This window comes from Monodon monoceros, unplaced genomic scaffold (genome assembly GCF_005190385.1).
Source record: "Monodon monoceros isolate NGI ecotype Baffin Bay Population unplaced genomic scaffold, NGI_Narwhal_1 Super_Scaffold_14, whole genome shotgun sequence".
In the NCBI taxonomy this organism is placed as follows: Eukaryota; Metazoa; Chordata; class Mammalia; order Artiodactyla; family Monodontidae; genus Monodon; species Monodon monoceros.
The window spans coordinates 63,823,720-63,847,221 of NW_021703770.1; the positions used below are offsets into that span (position 1 = coordinate 63,823,720).

At 37.1% G+C, this 23,502-nt stretch overlaps 1 protein-coding gene across 6 annotated transcripts in view; it reads left to right on the plus strand.

Moving 5' to 3' along the window:
• The window catches only part of ARFGEF1 (ADP ribosylation factor guanine nucleotide exchange factor 1), a 139,656-nt gene that overhangs the window by 88,759 nt on the left and 27,395 nt on the right, over nt 1-23,502 (plus strand). For all 6 annotated transcript variants that reach the window (XR_003793499.1, XR_003793500.1, XR_003793502.1 and 3 more), the window contains exons 15-23: nt 3,599-3,710; nt 4,056-4,261; nt 4,536-4,620; nt 7,501-7,672; nt 9,628-9,779; nt 13,552-13,680; nt 14,574-14,732; nt 14,982-15,132; nt 21,547-21,637. Coding sequence is in view for 2 of the 6 variants with exons in the window: in XM_029222528.1 (XP_029078361.1) it covers nt 3,599-3,710; nt 4,056-4,261; nt 4,536-4,620; nt 7,501-7,672; nt 9,628-9,779; nt 13,552-13,680; nt 14,574-14,732; nt 14,982-15,132; nt 21,547-21,637 (1,257 nt within the window). In the remaining 4 variants the exon portion in view is untranslated. The remainder of the gene's footprint in view (nt 1-3,598; nt 3,711-4,055; nt 4,262-4,535; nt 4,621-7,500; nt 7,673-9,627; nt 9,780-13,551; nt 13,681-14,573; nt 14,733-14,981; nt 15,133-21,546; nt 21,638-23,502) is intronic.

The following is a 23,502-nucleotide window of genomic DNA, read 5'->3' on the forward strand; positions in this document are numbered from 1 at the left end:
ATCATTTCCTAGTAAGTTGTGTGCTGTCATCCTGCTCCTGGACTGTCTCCTTTCTGAGTCACACTGCTGCTTTCCTTCCTCTTACTGCCCCTCTCTTCTTTCAAAGAGATGCTGTGAGGAAAACTGAACTTGCTGGCCTTTCTCCATGAATCTAGATCCATGAATCTAAACTGTTAAAAAAAATTCTCTTCTATGTTTACTTGACTTGCTAATTCTGCTGTAAAGCATTTCTTCCTGAGTCTTAAGCAGTGGTTGTTGGTGCCCTTTTTCACTGATAATGTAAAAGAAAAAAGTTGATAAAATGTACACATATTCACTGTCATAAAATTATAAAATCTCAAAAATAGCCTCAGGAAATAGCCATCAATACTTCATTTATTCTAGCTGTTCAGTCAGTATTTATCAAAGTCCCATCTGTTCCAGACATTATGCAAAGTGCTGGGGAAACCTGATGAGTGAAACAGCCCTTGTTTTGGGGGTCTCAGCATCTCGTACGTGCAAACAGATACTCATTTTGAAATTCTGCTGGTCACTCAGCAAACACATTGTTTGGTACTTGGGACTGTGTGCCAAGAACCAGGAAGGTACTGGTCCTTATATTCAAGATTACAGTCTAAGTATGGGCAAAATATATTTTTTAATGGTACTGTGTGAAGTCCATAATGGAGTGTTGTACAGAGTGCTGCCGAGGTAGGACCGCTCAATTCGAAGTACTTAGGAGTGAGAGAGAGTCCTCCCAGGGCCCCAGAGCAGACGTCCCCCTGCCTCCACTGTTCCTCTGGAGTGCCACTCGAGTTTCTCCAGTGCCACGCGCCTTGCTTTCTGCTTCACACTTCCATGAGAATGCTGTGCTCCCAGGATACTCTTCCGCAACTGTTCGTTTCATGACACCATTCTGTCCTTCTCCCCTACCTTCTGACCATGCCGTCTCAGTCTTGTTATGGGCTCTTCGTCCTGGGCTTACATCTCAACATCTCCAGGGTCTGTCCCTCAGCCCTTTTCTTTGTAGTTTCTAGATGATCATGTTCTTTCTCATGACTTCAGCTACTATATGGTAACATCTCACAGTTCCCAAGTGTTATTTTTAACATAAAAACCCCAGTGAACTCCAGACTCATCCATAATTGCCTGTCGGACATCTCCCCTGGGCACTGCATAGCCGCTCACACTCAGCATGTCCACAACCAAATTTATCAGTCTCCATAATCAACTCCCCAGTACAACCCAAAACAAAAGACAAACAGAAAACCCTATTGTTTCTGTATTTCTCATTCAGGCTAGTAACCCCAGCACGCTACTAAGTTTATGAGCCAGAATCCCGGGAATTACCTTAGATTTCCTCATTAGATCTAATTTGTCACTAAATCCAGCTGATCCTACTTCCTGAATATCTCTGCAGTTTATTCTCTTTGTCTCCCAGTTGTTCACTCAAGTCAAACAGTCACCATTTGGTGCCTTGACTAGTATACTCTTTTAATTGGCTTGCCTTTCTTTGGTCTTATTTATTCTCTAGTCTTTTCTTACACTTAGCTGGAGTAATCTTTCTTGAATGAAAGTCTACTTCTGTTTCTCCCCTCTCTTCCTCTTAGAGAATAAAGCCACGGCTTCTTGTAATAGCATATAATACCCACCATGATTTAAATCTGCTGGACTCTAAGCTATATAATCTGCCGCTTCTTTATTTCAACTCATTTTTCCAACGATGCAGAACTACTTATTACAGTATGATGCTGCTTTATGCCCTCGTGTATTCGTATGACCTCTTCCTGTCTGTCTGGGATGTTTTTCCTGACTGTTTATAAAAGATGTAATCATTCTTAAAAGCTCAGTTCCACAGTCACCTTCCCAGGAAGTAGATCATGATCATCTCTGTTAATAAGACATTTCCTCTGCTGTGCTGTCTTCTCACTTTGTGGATACATTATTTGTTGCATTTTTACTATTATATATTTTTTTAATTTATAAAAATTTTTAAATAATTTTATTGTTATAATTTTAAAATTTTTCTTCCATTAGAGTGAGAGCTTCTAGAGAGCAGAGATTGTGTTTATCTCAGGGAAAAATGCTTGACTTTAATTTACGTACGTGGCAGCGGTTTGATTAGGACTTGACAGGGGAATCATTAGGAGGACAGAGCAGGGAAGGATATTTCAGACAAAGAGAATGGCATGTGCAGCAGCACAGAGGAAAAGGAGAACATTTGAGGACTATTACTATTCAGCGTGGCAGGGGCGGGGGTGGACGGGTAGAAGTAGGAGGTGAGATGAGAGCATCGAGTTGGATCCGGATTACAGGGGCCTCATTCTCTGTGTAAAGGAGGTTTTGTCTTTTTCTTGGCATTGGCATACTGTTGAAGGATTTTAAGCAGAGTAACAGCAGCATTAGATTCTGTTTTGGAAAGATGACTTTGCCAGCAGCCTGAAGGATGGATTGTAATGTGAGCAAAACAAGAGACAGGGAGACCAGTTAAGAACTCCTGCAATACCCAGGTGACGGTGATGAGGTACCAAACTAATTATTGGAACAATAAAAGTAGAAAGTAAATGATTTGGAAAGAAAGAGGTGACATTTGAATTGGATCTTCAAGCATGGAGGAGAGTTCCCCAGTGAGTGAAACAGGCAAAGGGCACATAGAGGAAATAGATGCTGCAAATCCTTTATGTTTAGGGAATGGGAAAGGGATATGTGGGAGTAAATGAGAGAGAAATGAGCTATATATTTTATTTTAACTTTTTATTTTATAGTGGAATATAGCCAGTTAACAATGTTGTGATAATTTCAGGTGCACAGCAGAGCGACTCAGACATGCATATACATGTATCCATTCCCCCCAGACTCCCCTCCCATCCAGGCTGCCACATAACATTGAACAGAGTTCCCTGTGCTATACAGTAGGTCCTTGTTGGTTATCCTTTTTAAATATAGCAGTGTGTACATGTAGATCCCAAACTCCCTAACCATCCCTTCCCTCCACCCTTCCCCGCCCCAGGGTAACCATACGTTCATTCCCCAAGTCTGTGAGTCCGTTTCTGTTTTGTAAATACGTTCAAGAAATGAGCCATATTGAGAAAGGTTTTGTGTGTCAGTCCAATCAGTGTGGACTTTATTTTGAAAACACTGGATATATAAATATTTTTTTTATAAAGGAAATGATGCCATCAGATTGTGGTTAAAACAGTCACCAAAATTCAAGTTCTGTATTTTAAAAGCAGGAAACTTAGAAATAATCAATGGATATAAGGAGAATGAGCCAGGATTACTTGAGCACTAAGGAGAATATATATATTAAAAGGATGAGATATTTAGTATCCATATCCTTACTCAGAGTTCATCTACTACATGGCATTATCTCACATACTCTGTGAAATGATCCATATCAGTGATAAAGGTTGCCTTCCATGTGAGATCCTTTTCAAAGACAACTTTGCATAGTATATTATTTTTTGTACATTTTGTACAATAATAATGCATTGATTATTTTAAGTACACTTCTGTTTTCTAAGTGCTGCAAAGTTAATTCACTGTAGTTTTAGATCTTTTCAGGGAATACAAATGGTTTTCTATTTCTAATGTTCCTTTTAACTTTAACATCATCTAGATTTACCAAGAAACCAAAGAGAGGAATACAGTACCTCCAAGAACAAGGGATGCTTGGCACTACACCTGAAGATATTGCCCAGTTCTTACATCAGGAGGAAAGATTAGACTCTGTAAGAACACCATGTTATTTCGTTCTAACTTTTTCTGTAAAATTCTTTTTTAAGTTAATAATATTATAATATTATTGCCCCTTTAAGATGCCCTCCTATGTAAAAATAAGCTAGCTATTCTTAATTTTGCTTTTTTATTCTCTATGCTCAAAAGAATATCTTGATTTTTTTTTTTTTAAATAAACACATTTAGTATGTTTAACTTTTAACTTCACATTTGAAATAGTTAATTAACCCTGTGGTTAAAACCTGTGGATCTTATGGATTTTTTCTCCTTTTTAAAAAATTGGCTGTGTAGGAAATGTAAGTCTATTAGGATATCAATTTCTGTCTTTTGTTCTTTAGACTCAAGTAGGTGAATTCCTGGGAGATAATGATAAATTTAACAAAGAAGTCATGTATGCATATGTGGACCAACATGACTTTTCAGGAAAGGATTTTGTTTCAGCCCTTCGTATGTTTCTGGAAGGATTCCGTCTTCCAGGGGAAGCTCAGAAAATTGATCGATTGATGGAAAAGTTTGCTGCAAGATACTTAGAATGCAACCAAGGGTAAGCAGGATTCAGATTCAAGTACTTACTGGTTGCTGACTATGTCCAAGACCCTCTTCTGGGGAGCATCGGGTGATTCATAATCCCCTGCCCCAGGAAACTTAGATTATACACGATCTGGAAGTGATGAGACAATTCCATAAAAAATTATAATATGAGATAGAACATAAATCCTAAAAGAGAAAACTAAAAGTGACATGGGGTTTGAGGTGAGTTATTTAAATGCTAACTGTAAACAGTAAAAGTTTATAACACGAAACATTTATTTTTGCAGACAAACCCTCTTTGCTAGTGCAGATACTGCGTATGTTCTGGCGTATTCAATTATCATGCTCACCACAGACCTCCATAGTCCACAGGTATGTCTTCTTCCAAGCCAGTTTTACAATAAATAGTACAGATTAAATAAATTGTTTTGAATTCAGTAAGTAATAGTTGAAATTTTAATCTTAATTTAGTTAAACCAGTCACCAAATTGGGGTACTTAATTTGGTGTAGTGTACATTTTACAAATGCAGTTTCTGGTAGTAATTCTAATTAGACTTTTAGATATCTGTAAAATCTGTATTTGTCTTTCTCATGATTGACAGCTGTATAAAACTTCAGATAAATTTTAATCTAAGAATGTGCTTATAGCTCTTCTGCCTGTGTTTATTACAACATGGAAAAACATCATATAAACCATCTTTTGTTTGTTTGTTTGTTTTAACATTTCAAACTTAAATAACAGAGGATTTAGTATAGTGGGTCCTTCATGTGCTTATCACCCATCTTCCACAGTTCCCAACTTATGGCCAGTCTTGTTCTATTTATATCCCTTTTCTCCCCCAGGTCATTTTGGAGCAAATCTCATGTATCATATCATTTCATCTGTATTTATTTCAGTATATATATCTGAAAGAGAAATACTGTATTTAAACATAACCACAGTACCATTACACCTAAAAATTAACCATAATTTTAAAATACCAGACATCCAGGAAGTGTTTAAATTTCATTTGCTTCAGTAAATTGTAATTCCTTTACTTTAAATATTAAGGAACTGTCACTTGATTTCTGATATTCAATAACAAAAACATTATTTTTAAAGTTTTAGGTATTTTATGCATAGTTTCCAAAAACTTGAGGAAAATTATCTTTATAAATAAACCTATTTGCAAGAATTTCTTAATACTTCTTAGGGATAGGCTTCTAATGATATGTATTACTCTTATGATGAGAAATAAACTATATACTTATTACTAATCTGAGATGTATTGGAAAAACTATAAGGTTTAAAACAGCTTATGAGTTTAAAAATTATAAAGTTTTAAGCAGCTTGTGAGTTCCTGTGAAGCTAAGTGGACTGTTAGAAAATTGAACCCGTAATTAGGACCCTATATGATTTATGATGCAGGGCTATATGAACTATAACAAATGATGTCATTTTCAAAGAACACGGGTAACTTTAAAGGAATTCCTTAAAACTAATTCTCCTCATTCCTTGTTGTTTTCAGAGTTAAAATATAGGTTAATTTAACAAGTCATTTATGTTCCTTTTTCACCTAGAATATTTATAGTTAACTACCATTTATATATAGAGTGAGACAATTTTTTTTTAATTTTTGAAATACATTTAGAACATGTTTAATTTTTTTGTTTATTAATCTTCATCAGTAGTAACAATTGGCTTTAAGTGATTTAAGTACTAAAACTTAATTAGGCACAGCTTAATTTAAGCACATGAGAGTAAAAGTCAAGAGTAAAATGTTCTATAAAAGATAAAGCAGAAGAAGAAAAGTAGGATTATGTTTTACACTACTTCCAGAATCTCATTGTGGCAGAAGTCTTCTGTTTGAGCAGTGTATTTTCATTTTGTGTATCTGCAATTAATGTAGTCTCCTCTCCAACGTGCTTGGAGCTCCTACCCCTACCTCCCAGCCCAGATCCACAAATACACTTTGCTGCTACTTCAGATTTTCTTCCAGGGCTTGTCTTTGTCTCTCATTGGCACAATGCTAAAACATTATACCATGTTCAAAATTTCCGGTGATGTTAATCTTCTTTTAGCCTCTTATTGGCAGCACTTGTGTGGTCTTTTATGTTGGTATCCCTGGGTCATTGCTTTTTTAATATTCATCAGAACTTCAGGTGAAATGGCTTTCTTTTAATGTTTTTTAAGTGCCATGACTCAAGATAAGTTTTCAAAGTTTTAGTATGTTAGAGCTTTTTTCCCTTGAGTAATAATAAATTACATTTGGAAACTTTTATGGTAATATTTTTACTTTTTTGTAGAAGTGCTCCTCTCACCCTTTCTGACGTACTGGAAAGATCTGTTTGCAGAATAGTCAGAACTAAATAAATGTTTGTATCCCAGTTATATCCCCTGGACATTCTGGTTTCTCTATAGTTAGTTTTGCAAACTTCTGATGACTTACTTGATTGTCATTCTATGTACCTTCTTGTAAATTTACAGGACACTTATCTTTAGAGGTGCCTTAAATTCTTCATGGAAAGTGGTAGGAATATATTTAATTAAGTAAATGTATCTTCAGAGACATCATATGACTTACAGGTTTTATCCGTCTGGGTTTTCAGGGATATAAAGCATAAACACTTTGTGCTAGTTCCCAAGTTTGGCGACAGGGCTACCATCTTATGTACTACAGATTTGTACTCCAAAGACTTATCAGGGTATGCGGTAGGATGTTCCTGTTCAGCATACTCTTAAATAAGGCAAAATGTTCCAAGGATACTTTGCCCAGATCGCCTAACATTGAGTTGCCATGATGAGTCAGTGAGATTGCTATCTGATTTTAAATAAATTTCAGCTCTTGTTATTCTTGCATCCGCTGTTACATAAAATCAGTTTTTAAATCATTAGCAAACACATTTATGTTCTTCTGAACTAAGATTTGAATCTTTTGATAACATAAGTGTCTAATAATTGTCATGGTCCTTTTTTTAAAGGACTCTGACTAGAGGTCTTAAACCTTGGGCAAAAGCAAAGAATTTCATTGTTCAGTCTTGCTGTTTTCTTATTACAGATTACTCACGCACTCCTAGAGCAAGGTGAACTAGTATATTGCCAGGATGGGTCTTTCCTACATTGTCCTTATTTTCTGTGACTTCCTTTTTTCATTTTAATGTCTGCTTTGTTGAGTATTTTCCACTTTCTACCCCTCAAAGTATTTATAAATTCTCTTATATGAGTATTTTTCTGTTAATTTTTAGGAATTATAATGGTTTTTCATTTCTAGGTTAAAAATAAAATGACAAAGGAACAGTACATTAAGATGAATAGAGGTATCAATGACAGTAAAGATCTTCCTGAAGAGTATCTATCAGCCATCTATAATGAAATAGCTGGAAAAAAGATATCAATGAAAGAAACAAAAGAACTAACAATCCCTACAAAATCAAGTAAACAAAGTAAGTGTCCAAATCAACTGAATTCTGATTGTTTCGGAGGAAAACTATGGGTTCTTGAAAGTGTTTTACTTAGAGTAGATCAAGTATTATTGTACTGAAAAGTATTATAATATACAGTTTGCTGATCTGATTGTGTTTTTTCCCGTATCCTGAAGAAAGATAGCACTGACCAGTGATAAATGGAAAGTGCTGCATAATATGCATGGATTAGTGTGCATTTAATACACACTTGTCCATTTAGCAGTTAATATCAGCACATATTTGGAGATCAAAAGAGATTGATTGGTTAGGCAACCCCAATAGTCAGATTTCAGCTCTCATTCTTTCTTACTGCCTCCTTGTCATCTACAAGCAACTTACTTCCATTGGTTCACCTATCATTACACATAAACAGAAGCTGGAAGTAGGGGTGATTCAAGGAGATGGGGAAGGTTAGGTCATGGGGGAGCTCGTGGGAGTTGGAACTCACTACTTCAGATGCACCACAAGTTATACCGCTGTGGCATTCCCAAATCTGACCGGCATCAGGAGCCAGCGGGGGGGCCTAGCTCCATTCTCCACGTTCTGTGCATGTAGATAGTGGTGATTAAATTAGAGCTAAAGTCTGACTGCAGGAATGAGGTGAGGGTAGTGGCTCAGTAATATAACATGGAAAGAGAACTCCTGCCTTTCTGAGCAACTTCCACTTGGAAGTGGAATCTCAAGCTTCATCTAAAAGAACAAATTGCAGTAGCAAAATTCTGTCAACAGGAGAGAATCAAAAAGGCCTGTGTGATACGTGTATTTCTAGAAGTTGATGAAGAATTATCAGATGAGAGTCGGAGGCTATGGAGATAATGTTAGAAGGAATAGTGGAGTATAAATGGTCTTATCTTTTGGGGAATATAGGGAATGATTCTAAGGAATTTTAGTAAGTTCTCCCTCATTTTATAGAAGAGGGAACAAGTGCAGAGAGGTTAGGAAACTTAGAATCATAGAATCTATGAGCTGAGTGCAATGTAAAAACTTTCACTAATTCTCTAGACCTAAAACCCAAAGAGTGGCAAAGCCACGTCTTGAACTCGGCATCCTTGGCTCTTACTGCAGTCCAGCACCGATCAGCAGTTTACTTGGTAGCGTTATTTGCTTCTACTTAAGAAATTAAGTATATTGATCAAGACTTCATTTTCACACCTAAGTAGATGCCAATTATCTGATTTCACTTTCTTCCTCACACCCGTATAGTAACATCTTCATACCCCTCATTCTCTGGCCTCTTCTCCATATGGTGGTAGGAAATCACTGAGCAGTGGGGTATGGGAAGGAGGTGATGGTGTGCTGAAATTCTGAAATCATCCCAAGTGTTAGGGCCACTGTTTTCTTGTCAGCTCAGGAGATCATTCAAGCCTGTGCCATGTGAGGATACCATTGCCTTTTACTAACCTCTCTTCTCTTCTAGCCCATGTTTGGGCTGTTTCCCTAGTACTTTCATTGTGACAGATTTGTACCTACTCTCTTCCCTTTTCATAGATTTTCCATGTATCCCTGCCTCCTAGTTCAGGATATTTTTTTCTTTCATTTTTGAAATTCATATAACATAAAATTAACCATTTTGAAGTGAACAATTAGTGGTATTTAGTACATTCACAGTGTTGTGTAACCGCCACCTCTGTATAGTTCCAAAACATTTCATCACCCCAAAATAAAACCACGTATCCGTTAAGCAGTTTTTCCATGTTCCCTACCTTTCCTCAGCCCCTGGCTGTCACTAGTCTGCTTTCTGCTTCTATGGATTTACCTACTCTGGATATTTCATCTAAATGGAATCATACATTATGTGACCTTTTGTGTCTGGCTTCTTAGGACTATTTTGAATTAGTATTCATTGGTAGTACTTATTATTTTATACTAAAACATCAAAATAGCATTCTTAAAAGGCTTTACATTTTAAACACTAATAGTGTTTGTTGTTTCAGATGTAGCCAGTGAAAAACAAAGAAGACTTCTGTATAACTTAGAAATGGAACAGATGGCCAAGACAGCTAAAGCACTCATGGAGGCCGTGAGCCATGTTCAAGCACCTTTCACAAGTGCGACACATTTGGAGCATGTGAGACCTATGTTTAAGGTAAGCGTTACTAATAACTTGTTTGCAGTGTATATATTTATATATACTGCTGTTCAGCATATTCTTTTTTTTTTAATTATTATTTTTTAAATTTTTCGGCTGCATTGGGTCCTCATTGCTGTGCGCAGGCTTTCTCTAGTTGCGGCGAGCGGGGTCTACTCTTCGTTGTGGTGTGCAGGCTTCTCATTGCAGTGGGTTCTCTTGTTGCGGAGCACGGGCTTTAGGCGCACGGGCTTCAGTAGTTGCAGTACGCGGGCTCAGTAGTTGTGGCGCACGGGCTTAGTTGTTCCGTGGCATGTGGGATCTTCCCGGATCAGGGCTCAAACCCGTGTCCCCTGCATTGGCAGGTGGATTCTTAACCACTGCGCCACCAGGGAAGTCCTGTTCAGCGTATTCTTAAGGAAATACAGTGATATAGCCCATTAGTATACACCCAGAAGTGAAAGCCATATTATTTAGGAGATCGCAAATACAAAATTTTTCTTGAAGAGAATGAGAAAAGGTATGCCTGATTAGCAATTAATAGGCGTGTGATCTTAAGAACAGAAAGCTCTTTGGAGAATTAAGCCTTGGCCTGGTTTCCTCTGTGTTCTATTTAGAGCTTTGGAGTTCCCTGAAATCTCAAAGCGATCTTGAGCCTCCTACTCTCTTTCAGTGCTCTGGCCCAGGAACTAAGCTGAGGGTTCTGAGTATTCCTGGGGCCCAGAAAGTAGAGTCAGGAACAAAAGGGAGCTTTCTTGTGTTCATAGATCTAGTAAGAATGATTCTTACTGCTTCTTTAAAATTTGATTTCCCATTCAGTCTTCATTTTCCTATTCTTTTTTTCTATCCTTTCTTCAAATTCCAGAAGGAGTAAGCAGTGCATCATAAGGATTGTAGGGAAATGGAGGGGAGTCCAGTCAAGTTTGAGAAGGAAAAATGGGTTAAGTACATTTCTGTTTGTGACACAGTGTGGTTAGATGGACTGTGGAGGTTGAAGATTATAATTCGAGTTCTCATTCATAACTACATATGTGTATGGGTAGTAAAAGATGACTACAAGGTTTCAGCTCTAAAATTTTACAGTTCTACCCCTACTTCAAGGTCTGTGTGATAGTGACCTTTCTAAAAGTTGATGGAGAGTTACAGGACGCGAGCGGGGATGCTAGGGAGATAACGTTAGAAGGAACAGTGGAGTATAACTGGCCTTTCTTTTGGCATAATGTAGAAAGTGATGTCAAAATATAAGATATACTTTCTCTTTATTATGAAATAAATTACAAAGCAGATTTTTGCTTTGTTTTGTTTTGAATAGTCTTATACCTTTATTTTGTTTTTCTTTTCAAATGTTTTTGGTAGACGGGAGGTGGAGGATGGAAAAACGAAAAGAATAAGGAACCAGCCATAATTGTACCACTCAGAAAAAATTTCTGTTAATACGTTTACATACTACTTTTTATCTTAAACAGTTGTGGTCCTACTATGTATAGAATTTTGTATCTTGCTATTTCTCACATAAGTATTTCCCCATATCATTAAAAATTCTTCATAAATAGCTTTTATGGTCTATTCTCTGGATTAGTTATCCTTTATTTAAACTAATCCTCTAAGTTAGAATTAAGAACCTTTCCTCTCACTGCCATTTCTACTGTAATTACCGTCTCCAGTTACTTTCATTTCTCACTCTTGTCGCTGTAACATCCTCCTGACTAGTATCCTTATGTCTACTTTTGTGCTTCTCGTACGCACTTACAGAGGCCAGAATGTTTAAAATACAAGATGAACTGTCACCTTCTTCCTTAAAGCCATTCACTGACTTTGCAACTATGATGAAACCTAGCACATCCCAAGGGTCTGTAGACCATGTGTGGTCTAGAGCTCCACCTTCCTTCAACCTCATCGCTAGAGTTCTTGTCTCTTACTGTGCTGCAGCCACACTGGTATTCTTTCCATTTCTAGAATGTCCTAAATTATTTTCTCTTCAGAGCATTCATACAAGCTGTGTCCTTTGTCTAGGATGCCTTTTCCTTCTTTGCCTGAGTAGTTTCTACTTTAAATGTTACTTTCTCAGAGAGTTCTGCCCTGGCCCCTCTAATCTAGATTAGGTCCCTTTTCATAACATGCTATACTCCTCCTTCATTGTATTTATAACAGTATGTATTTATACATTTATTTATTTTAAAACTGAATGTCTATTTCTTTACTAGACTTTAAGCTCCATGAGGCAAGGGACTACATCTGTTCTGTTGACTTTTCCCAGTGTCTAGCACAATTCCTGGCTTGTAGTTAGTGCTCAGTAAATAAGCATTGGCTGAGTAAAGGAATAAATGAGAGATTCCTAGAATGTGATATAATATTAAGGGATGAAAACCTTATTAAGAACCTTTTTACATATTGCCAGATTGTATTCTATAGAGATTTATACATTTGAGGGGACGATTTCACTGTCCTCTGGATGTTATTTAGGTATAATTTGATAAGACAAGTCATTGTCTTTAATTTGCAGTGGGGTTAAACCTTTTGTCACAGGCTTAAGAACCTTATACTTCTCCTTGTATAAAATATTACAAAGGTTTCCAAATAGATGTGCTGTTTCTTCACTTATAATAGGATGTGTAATTTATTACTTTAGTGTGGTGCTTTGTATTTTAAAGGTACTGCACTTCCTATGCTTCCCACAGCATCTCTCTATAGTGGCAGTCCAGGTATTAAAGGGGAAGAAATGAGGTTCAGAAAAAAAGAGGTTAAATAAGTAACAAGGCTAGGACTGGAAGTTAGTTACTGTGGCTTATATTCCTCTGTTTAGGAATTACACTTGTACTTCTAAACTTTCTGACGTTATAAGCAAAGCTTTGGGTGATTCTGTTTTTCTTAATAGTGCTAAAATTTTTTTAGATCTTTAAAAAATTCCAGTTGTCGTTTCTGTACCACACTGGTATAAACATTTTTCATCTGTATGGCTATACGGATATATAGTTTTGCTTCATTTTGACCTATCAAAAGCAGCGAATACTCTTGTATCAGACATTTCAAAGTTATACACACACATGCACACACCAGTATATACACATATGATTTGATATGAGGATTTTCAGTAGTTAGAGGTAGCTCTCTTTTTTTGTTTATTTGACATTACAATTTCACAAGGTATTCAGTTCTATTAAAATTTAGTGTTTGTTGGCTTTCATAGTCTGTAATCAAGATGTATTTTATTGAACTGTATTTTAAAATATTGTCCAACTAGGAACCAAAGATATCACTCATGTTTCAAAGTAAAATATTTGACTACCAAAATAAAATAAATAAATAAGGCTAAATGATGTCCACAGAGCAGGCTTAAAGAAAAGAGAGTAATGTAACTGTTACAAGTGGAAAATGGTTAAAAGGATTTTCTTGGAAATAAAATTAGTCCATGAAATATTGCAAGAGACACAGCTTACAGAGGGAGAGGAGTTCTGAAGTCAGGGGTAGAATTAATATAATTTATGAGTATTGACTATTCCCATTTTTCATTAATGTAAATAATTTATAGATGCTGTGCTTAAAATATGCCTAGTGTCCTCTCCCAAATTTATAATTTTGCTCTCCCGCTTATTTAAGCCCAGGCGGCATTATATAGTTTCTCCTTTGTCTAAGAAAGCTTTCCAAGTAACTATGCCAAGAAACTCATTGCTTTTTTTTTTCAGAAGTTCCTCAAATTGCCTGAAATCTGAGAGATGTTAATATAGTATTATCATAAAGTTTAATTATCACTTGATGTTTGTGATGTATTTCAAATTTTTAATCTTTCTAGTTGGCTTGGACCCCTTTTCTGGCTGCGTTCAGTGTGGGTCTACAAGACTGTGATGATACTGAAGTAGCCTCTCTTTGCCTGGAAGGTATAAGATGTGCAATCAGAATTGCATGCATTTTCAGCATTCAGGTAACAAAGAATTTTGCCTTTGTAGCCAGTCTGGAAAACGTAAATTACTTTTGTCATTACTACAGTTTAAATTATTTCTTGTGTTGAAATTATTAAAAATGAATTTCAAGTTTATAATGGAATTTAACTGTCTTCATGTTTACATTTCCAAGAAGCTGTGACGGAACAGGGTAGTTCTTTATTGATGTGTCTAAAATTCGTCATAATAACTTTGGTTTGCAGTTTTTTTCTCTGTAGAATATTAGCTATGTACAGAGTTTCCAAGAGTTTGAATTCCTATATTGCAATTTGAATATCTTATCTGTGTTGCATGTTTTTATTTATTGAATCATATGTTTTTCACATTTTATATATATATATATATAAGTTTACCTATCCTAAGAACAAGTTATCTTTAAGAGACCCAAGTATCTAGAACAATTTTTATGAAGACAGTCCCTTCTAGTAATTTATATGCTTTGTCTGATAATAAATTTTAGCCAATGCTTGCCTGCTTTCTTTTTAAAAACCCATTTCACATTTAATTATGAATGTTATAGCTTAAAAAGCAGTCTAGCTGTAGAGGAAAAAATGAGCAAATTTATAAATCAGCTTTCTACTAGTTCAGTCACTTGAAACATAAATGCTCAATGAATTTTTTTTACTATATATATGAATTATTGTCACTAAAATCTTGTCTTGATTTGACACCTCCATTGCCTTTCAGTTTTAGAAATTCATCCTTTTCTGCTTCATTCATCTTAAAATTAAAAAAACTACAGTTTGAGGTATTATATGTAATTCATGACTTAGTTAAAAACTTACTAAACAAGTAAACAGTTTGTCAGTAGGGAACTAGGGATTACCCTGTTGTGTTTACAACCATGTAAGTTTGCTTTTTCTCTTTTTCATAGCTGGAAAGAGATGCATATGTCCAGGCGCTAGCAAGATTTACCTTACTTACAGTGAGTTCTGGGATTACTGAAATGAAACAGAAGAACATTGACACAATTAAAACACTTATCACAGTGGCTCATACAGATGGAAATTATCTAGGAAATTCATGGCATGAGGTATAAGCACTTCCTTTATTTTCAGCTTTGCAATCTGGTTTATAAAATGAGCTCATGCTAAACAGTATATCACTGACATGCTTAAGTGTTTGGGGAGAAAATTAATTTAGTACATTCAGGGTAAGTACATTTAGCTTTTTATAATGATTTATAATGTAGCCTATGTTTAAATCGTGATTGAGTACATTTAAATATTTTTGCGAACATTTGTAACATGGAATTTAAATTTTTTTCCTTTTTGTAATTAAGATTCTGAAGTGCATCAGTCAGTTGGAGCTTGCACAACTTATAGGAACTGGAGTGAAACCTCGGTACATTTCTGGAACAGTGCGAGGCAGAGAAGGATCTCTTACTGGAACAAAAGAGCAGGCTCCTGATGAATTTGTGGGTCTCGGGCTAGGTGAGAATTTTTTGAATTACTTTTGTGAAGTATCAAAATTTATTTTTAACTTGCTCAATATAAGTAACTTTGTTGTAGCAATAAAACAGAATTAGAGGGATAAGATAAAATGCCCTTTGACTAGCCTTATGAGGGGAAAGCAAGGTGACATTGTAAGTCTCTTTTGCCTGGTCTAGTTTCCAATATTAAGTGACCGTTAGTCATAATCTCACAGTTGGGGGTGGGGGAAAGGTTCAGTTTAAAATTACCAGCTTTTACATAAAAAAGAATGAAATATTGCCATTTGCAGCAATATGAATGGACTGAGAATATTATATTTAGTGAAGTAAGTCAGACAGAGAAGGACAAATATTATATGATATCACTTACAGGTGGAATCTAAAAGATAATACAAATGAATCTGTATGCAAAACAGAAACAGACTCACAAACATAGAAAACAAATTTATATTTACCAAAGGGAATAGGGAGGGGGGAAGGGAAAAATTAGGAATATGGGATTAACAGATACAAACTACTGTACATAAAATAGATAAGCAACAGGGATTTACTGCATAGTGCAAGGAACTATATTTAATATTTGTAATAACCTGTAATGGAAAATAATCTGAAAATATATATAAAAAATTAACCAGCTTTAAAGACTAAGCAGATAACATTTATGAGTGAAGGCTTAAGATGATAAATAGTTGGGGCAACTGGAGAAGGCATTCATATTCATATTTTTTTTAAAGGCGCTGTGCAGACATAACCAAACTCTTATGCCAGTCTGGAAACTTTCCCATGGTTCCCCATGAACTCAGTTTAGCCAGGACCTTCCAGATTTAACCCAGTAGAAAAAAAAGGAAGGTATTAGCAAAAATGGGTACAGAGGAACCAAAGACAATACATTTTTAGTCATAAATGGAAAGGGTTCCGCCAGGGAAGAAGCCAAGTTTAGACTGTCTTTCACTTTGAATACTGTACTTCTGGGTTTGAATTCTTCCATATTTCTTCTTTACTGTGTGCAAGTTACTTTAATTCTCTGAGCTTCAGATTCCTCTTTTGCAAACTAATGGTAATATCTACTTACAGAGTTGTCAGGATTAAATAAAAATATATATAAGTGGACTTAGTACAGTGGCTGGTATATTAATTGTTCCTGGATTATTCTTTATCCATCCTCCCTACCTCACTTCCAACCAAGAAATCTAGAGACATGACTTAAAGAGAACAAGAAGGAATAAACCTGAGATCTAAGAATATTTACCATTTACCTTTTTTTAAAAAATAATGTTATTTATTTTTGGCTGCATTGGGTCTTCGTTGCTGCGCATGGGCTTTCTCTAGTTGCGGCGAGCAGAGGCTACTCTTTGTTGCCGTGTGCGGGCTTCTCATTGCAGTGGCTTCTCTTGGTGCGGAGCACGGGCTCTAGGTGCACGGGCTTCAGTAATTGCAGCTCGCAGGCTCAGTAGTTGTGGTACGCGGGCCCCAGAGCACACAGGCTTCAGTAGTTGTGGCGTGTGGGCTCTAGAGCACAGCCTCAGTAGTTGTGGCACACAGGCTTAGTTGCTGCGGTGCATGTGGGATCTTCCCGCACCAGGGATTGAACCTGTGTCTTCTCCATTGGCAGGCGGATTCCTAACCACTGCGCCACTGGGGAGGTCCCACCATTTACCTTTTGAGGCTTTGTATTGTAACATTGTATTTCTGGACATTTCTATCTTTTTATGATTTAGTGATTTCTCTGTTGTTGCTTGCAATAAAAATTCTTAGGAAATTTAGAAGAATTTCAAGCTTGAAAAACAATCCATAGAGAAGGAAGTAAAGACAAGGACCATGTTGTGGCTTCAGGTTGGACGGAAAAGTTAGTGCCCAGTGGTAATCCAGCTGTGGCAGCCAGCAGTGCAGCCTGTACCTCACTTGTATCTTAGATTCTGTGATTCTGGGAGGTGCAGGTATAGACCCGATAACTTGGTGAGCCAGCTGCAGGATTTAGAACTGCCTGAGCACCTGCATGGTTGGTGACGTATGTAACCTGGAAGTAACCTGGAAGTCTGACTCAGACATTAGAACTATAATTGTTCCAGCAGGCAGAATGAGATACAAATGAAAAATATTTACAGGTAAGTGAAGTGAATGTGCATTGATTGATTCAGCAGCTTTTGAAAGCTGCTTTTGTTTTTTTCCAGCAAGTCCTAGGGAGTGGAGGAAAGCCCAACCAAAGATAGTTGAGGTTGCCAGGGCTCAGTTTTGGCAAGTAACAGAAGTAGGTTACGCTAAAAATAATTACCAGTGGAATCTTTTATCTTCTGTCAGTAAAACAAGAGAAGTAATAATCGCTGATAATGCTTAGTGGTATACTTGAAAATGAATTAAAATTAATTTGACCACTGTGCTGCTGTGCTACTTAGGTTGCAAGGAGATGAGATGAGCTGTCTCCTCCCTTCAGGAAAAGGGAATTTATAGTAAAATATACACTTGGAATCTGGAAATGAGATAAAAATTCCAAGCTTCCAAGCCACTCAAGCGACCAGCCATACTCTTCCACCTCTCTCATGCTTTATACAGGCTTCCTCTTGTGTCGTCCACTTCTCTTTTCAGCTTTCTGCGTTCTCCACTCACTGCAAAGTGATCAGGTCTCTCAGATTTTAATCTGTGTCCTAGAGGGAGCCACTCTGTTGACGCGGCCCCTGTTGGGCAGAGCCCTCCCTTCAGCTTATCTCAGTGGTTAGTTCCCAACTCGCCCAGTGTGGCAGATGTCCACCCTTCCAACTGTGCCCTGTCACCTGCTCAGACAAATGCTTTCTTCAGGACGCTGTGGTCAGAACTGAAGCTAGAAGAGGTTGTGGTACAGATGACTGAGCTGGTTTAGTCTGTATATAATATGTTTTTTAAGAAATAAATTAATATCCTCCTTTATTAACAGCATCCATACTCCAAATATTCATGTAACCAGGTTAATAGGGCTGAGTGTATGTTTATCTGACTTTTCTTACTGCTGTGATACAAATGTGTACTTTCACTTTTTGGAAACATGAAACTTTTAGTTATTAAGAATACACAGCATGGGACTTGCCTGGTGGCACAGTGGTTAAGAATCTGCCTGCCAGTGCAGGGGACACGGGTTCGAGCCCTGGCCCGAGAAGATCCCACGTGCCGTGGAGCATCTAAGCCCGTGTGCCACAACTACTGAGCCTTGGAGCCCGTGAGGCACAACTACTGAGCCCACGTGCCACAACTACTGAAGCCTGTGCACCTAGAGCCCGTGCTCCGCAACAAGAGAAGCCACTGCAACGAGAAGCCTGCGCACTGCAACAAAGAGTAGCCCCTGCTCGCCGCAACTGGAGAAAGCCCGGGCACAGTAGCGAAGACAAAACACAGCCAAAAATAAATAAATAAATTTATTTAAGAAAGAAAGAAAGAAAAGAATACATAGCATATGATTATTAGGTTTGAATTATATGCATACTGTTCTTTTATGGTATATATTAAAGTTTAAAAATTCAGTTGCTTGGTCATATAAATCTTACGTGAATATCACAGCACCTACATTTTTGTTCTTAGTTAGCCTAAATATTTGTGCTTTTGAATAATTTCTTTGGTAAAACTGAAATTATTAGCCTATTACTTATACTGTTATACAGATGTTTGAAAGATTTTTTTAAATAAATTTATTTATTTTATTTTATTTTAATTTCTGGCTGTCAGGTCCCCGCTGATGCATGCAGGCTCTCCCTAGCTGCGGTGAGCGGGGGCTACTCTTTGTTGTGGTGCGTGGGCTTCCCACTGCAGTGGCCTCTCCCACTGCAGAGCACAGGCTCCAGGCATACGGGCCTCAGCAGTTGCGGCTCGCAGGCTCCAGAGCGCAGGCTCAGCAGCTGCGGCACACGGGCCCAGCCGCTCTGCGGCATGTGGGATCCCCCCCCAGACCAGGGCTCAAACCCGTGTCCCCTGCATCGGCAGGCGGACTCCCAACCACTGCACCACCAGGGAAGCCCTGAAAGATTTTATATACTTATGAAATTGGTTCTTGGATTGTTAGGCATTTTAAATATTCTTTAAGTAAGTTTATTATTAATGATGACAAATTATTATATCAATATTTAAATATAAAAGGTATAGAAATCTCTATAGGAAGGACATTCAGTTGACACACAAAGAAAGTTATGTGGCGACTGGCATTACTTTTTCTCACAGATTTTTCTTCATTAAATTCCTGTAATGTGCTACATACCTCAGGCGTGGTGGCTTGACACTATTTCCCTACCACCCCAGTTCTCTGTCACTTATTTCAGGCTTTCATCCTTGTTCACTTGTGTTATAGAAATAGACTCTTAATTTGTCTCCATGGCTCCAGTAGCTCTGCCTGTTTCACTGTGTTCTACAGATATTACCAGAATTATTTTTCAGAAAATAGATTGGATCATGTCAGTCTTCTAAAAGGTCTGATGGTTCCCTGTTCTCAAAAGCAGTGCATTAAACGTGACAGTCTAGGTTCTTCACATTCTATTTCTAGTCTGTTTTTCCAGCTTCATCTCCTACTGCTCGTCTCTCTCCTTCATTGTCCCCTGCCAGAATCATCCTCCATTATGGCTTCACCCAAGTGTGTTGGAACATGACCTGCACGTGCATACTTCTATTACTTTATGTATGCTGCTCCTTCTTCCTGAATTGCTTTTTCTCCTTTCTTTCCCACATGATCATCCTTTTAGGCCTAACTTGAATTAATATTTTGTCATGTGAAGCCTTTCCGTGAGCTAACACCGCATTCTCCCTTCCCCTGTCAAAATTAGTTCTGTTTAACAACACTTGTATTATATGTAATTAGTTCATTTCAGCCATGAAATGATTGTTATATTGTATTAAAGTTGGTTGTAAGCCTGTCTCTCCTGGTAAATTGTTAGCTCTGTAGGACAGGGATCACATTCTTTTCACTTTGTTCAGTTCCCGGAATAGAATTTGAGTTCAGCTAGTTTAAATAACATTGTCTATTATGTTTGCATTCAAAAAGTCATTTATTGAGTGTCTAGTCAATCGAGTCAACAAGTATTTGTTGAGCATTTGCTTTGGACTTAATGGTTCCTAATCTTGGAACTTTTTATCTGGCTGAGAAGGCAACAATAACACACCTAAAGTAATTTAAATAAGAAACTAAATGGAAGAAATTCTGATTTAAGCAGTATTTATTTAAGTATAAACTTAAATACTTACAGAGGAAGGTGAAACAGTGGAGAGGAATCCTTCATTGAGAACTCAAATTTGGGTCTTGGTAGATAAATTTTAGGTAGTTGTGGGATGGCCTGAATAGAGACAGGTATTGGCAAGAATGTTGAAGGGAAAAAAAAAAAAAGAATGTTGAAGGGAACTGCCTTAAGCTCTAGGCTGAAAAGTTTATACTTTGTCCTGAAAGTAATAGTAAGCAAAATGAAGGTGATGACTTAGGAAAATTAATCTCCAGGAGAAGAAAGGAGAGATTGAAGAGCGGGAAAATCAGTAAAAGGGAAAGAAGTGAGGGAACTGTTATATATAGTAATAGTCATCTGGGCCTGAAGTTACAATGGTCTAAACGAGTAGGAATGAAAATGAATGAATCATATGACAAACAGCCCAAAAGAAAGATTTAGTGAAAGTGGAGGAAGGGAAGGATATCAAAGATGATTGTAAGGTTAAGAGTTTGAAAACTGGGGAAACTGTTGTTTTGCTACCTAACACATGGAACCAGTGTTGGGGGAAAAGATGAGTGATTCTTTTGAATAAGAGAATATTACAGCATACTGGTAGAATTTCCAGTAAACATTTGTAAATGGGACTGGAGAGTGCATTACAGGGGAGATCTAATTATCGATACATGGAATTGGTAATCCTCCTTAGTAGGTATCTTTTTTTTTTTTTTTTTTTTTTGCGGTACGTGGGCCTCTCACTGTTGTGGCCTCTCCCGTTGCGGAGCACGGGCTCCGGACGCGCAGGCTCAGCGGCCGTGGCTCACGGACGCGGCATGTGGGATCTTCCTGGACCGGGGCACGAACCCATGTCCCCTGCATCAGCAGGCGGACTCTCAACCACTGCGCCACCAGGGAACCCCATTAGTAGATATCTTTGGAACTGGGGTTAGTGCTGTGTTTCTTAAACAGTGAGGGAAATTATTCCTAATGTCATTAATTTTGTGATCAAAATTCTCAGTGCCCCTAAGTTGTGTGATCTTTGCAAACACAAGTTTGTGTCTTTAACCATGTCTGTATACCACTTAGTATATAGCTCAGTAAGCACCTTTGGCCTTGATAAATGGTCACTGATACCAAAAGAATCACTTCCCCAAAGCTTGATTTCTTTCATTAGGAAAATAACTGATTTCAGAAATGTGTTTTAGAACTGAACGTGTGCTCTTCCACTGAATGCTTTTCATGCTGAAATGCCTCTCTTTCCTGTGTGGCAGTTGGAGGAAATGTGGACTGGAAGCAGATAGCAAGTATTCAGGAATCCATTGGAGAGACCAGTTCTCAGAGTGTTGTCGTTGCCGTAGATAGGTAAGGTGCTTGCTTTATTCCCTTCTCAGATGGACACTTTTAATTCTGTAGCACTTAGATGTATCTGCTCGTTAGTTAAAAGAGAAACGTTATTGCCAGGACATCTCTTAAGTAATATAAGACTGTATTGTGATATGCTGTGATTTAAATGATGAAGTACCTATAATTTTGCTTTCAAATCATAGAATATAGGAAGGAGATAAACAGTATGAAAATTTAAGTGATAGACATTAGTGGGCATTAGGGAAATTGTACCCTTGATGAGAAAAAACACGGTTCTTTTTTTTCTTTTTTTAAAATTTCCTTTATAGAAAATGTACTCCCCTTATTATCCCTGTTTGAAAATAGAGTATAATTTGTCTTTTTGAGTGTATGATATAGTATTGAATTATGGGTGATATGAAGGGGTTTGGTGGCAATTCTCATTATAAACTTTGAATAGGATTTCAGAATTTGTATATTATATACATTACCAGATATTCCTCATTTTTAGTTTGTTTTCTAAAAGAAAATCTATACTATGGTTTCTTTTACTATAGAATATTTAGTTTATTCTAGATTTTAAAAATTCCCAGTGTGTAAAACAATATCTAGTGGTTTTTTTTTTTTTGAAGATGAGCTTTTTCCAGATGGATGCCCAAATAATTGAAACTTAACATTTTACAGCACTGATGTTTAAATTCTTTTTTAACACTTCTGATGGAAACTTTCAAAAATACAATACGTACTATAATTGTTTTTGGTGCTTAGAGACTCATGCTGATCCATTATTTTACTTTGCTTTAGATAAAAACTTTTTGCTCTAAGTATGGACAGAACTAGAGTGTTCATTTGCTACTGGCCCTGGCAATACTCCCTGGAACTTTTTCCTTGAAAAGAATTCTTCATGTCCAATGTCCACTTGCTTTCCTTTTTTTTGTTTGTTTTTAAGGGAAGGAGGTAATTTGCCTTTCTCTTGTGAAGGTTGAAAACAGATTGTGTATCATCTTATACCTACTATATAACTCAAAGGCTTAACATGTGCTGCTTGGCACTCTTCAAGGTGCTTTCTGGGAAGGGGCTCTAATAAAGAATTGGATATATGTATATGTATATGTATAACTGTTTCACTTTAAAACAAACCAAAAAAACAAAGTGCTTTCCATGTGTTACTTCATTTTATCCTTTCAGTAGCCTCTGAGATAAGTAGTATTATTGTCCTCAATTTACAAATGAGGAAACTGAGACGAGGGGAATTAGATAATTTGCTTATTCTCACAACCAGGCTAATCTTGTCTTGATTATTACCTTAACCCTTTCATTAGTAGAGAATTTGGAGGAGTGGCACCAAGATATACACTCAGGCAGCATATCTCTGAGTGTGTTCAACCTCTCTGCCTTTCTGCCTGCATGTACAGCTCCAGAGCAGTGTAATAATATCTGCCCTTCTACTACTAGGATAGATGTCTTCCAAATGGTTTTTTAGCCATCCAGAAAATCATCTTCACTGTCATTATGAGAATCTGTTCAGGCAACAGTCTGTTTCCATAATATATTTTATATGACCAAAGCCAATTCTGATTTATCCAGCTGTCCACTGTTTGTTACAGGGAGACATGTCACTCATTTGAACAAATGATATGCCTCTCCATTTTAAGAATGTGTGCTGTTTCAGAGGAGTCTTAGCACAAATTCTGTTAGTACTTCATTGTCTCAAACTCATCACCAGATACTTCTACAACATAAATTCAATGTCCAGTTTTATACAAGGCCTCAATATTTAAATTTTACTTTATAGTAACAGCATTAAAAGTTACCTCTTTGATTTGTTATAAGATTATTTTATTCTTATGTGGTACATATCACTTCCTTGTTAAATTTCTTAT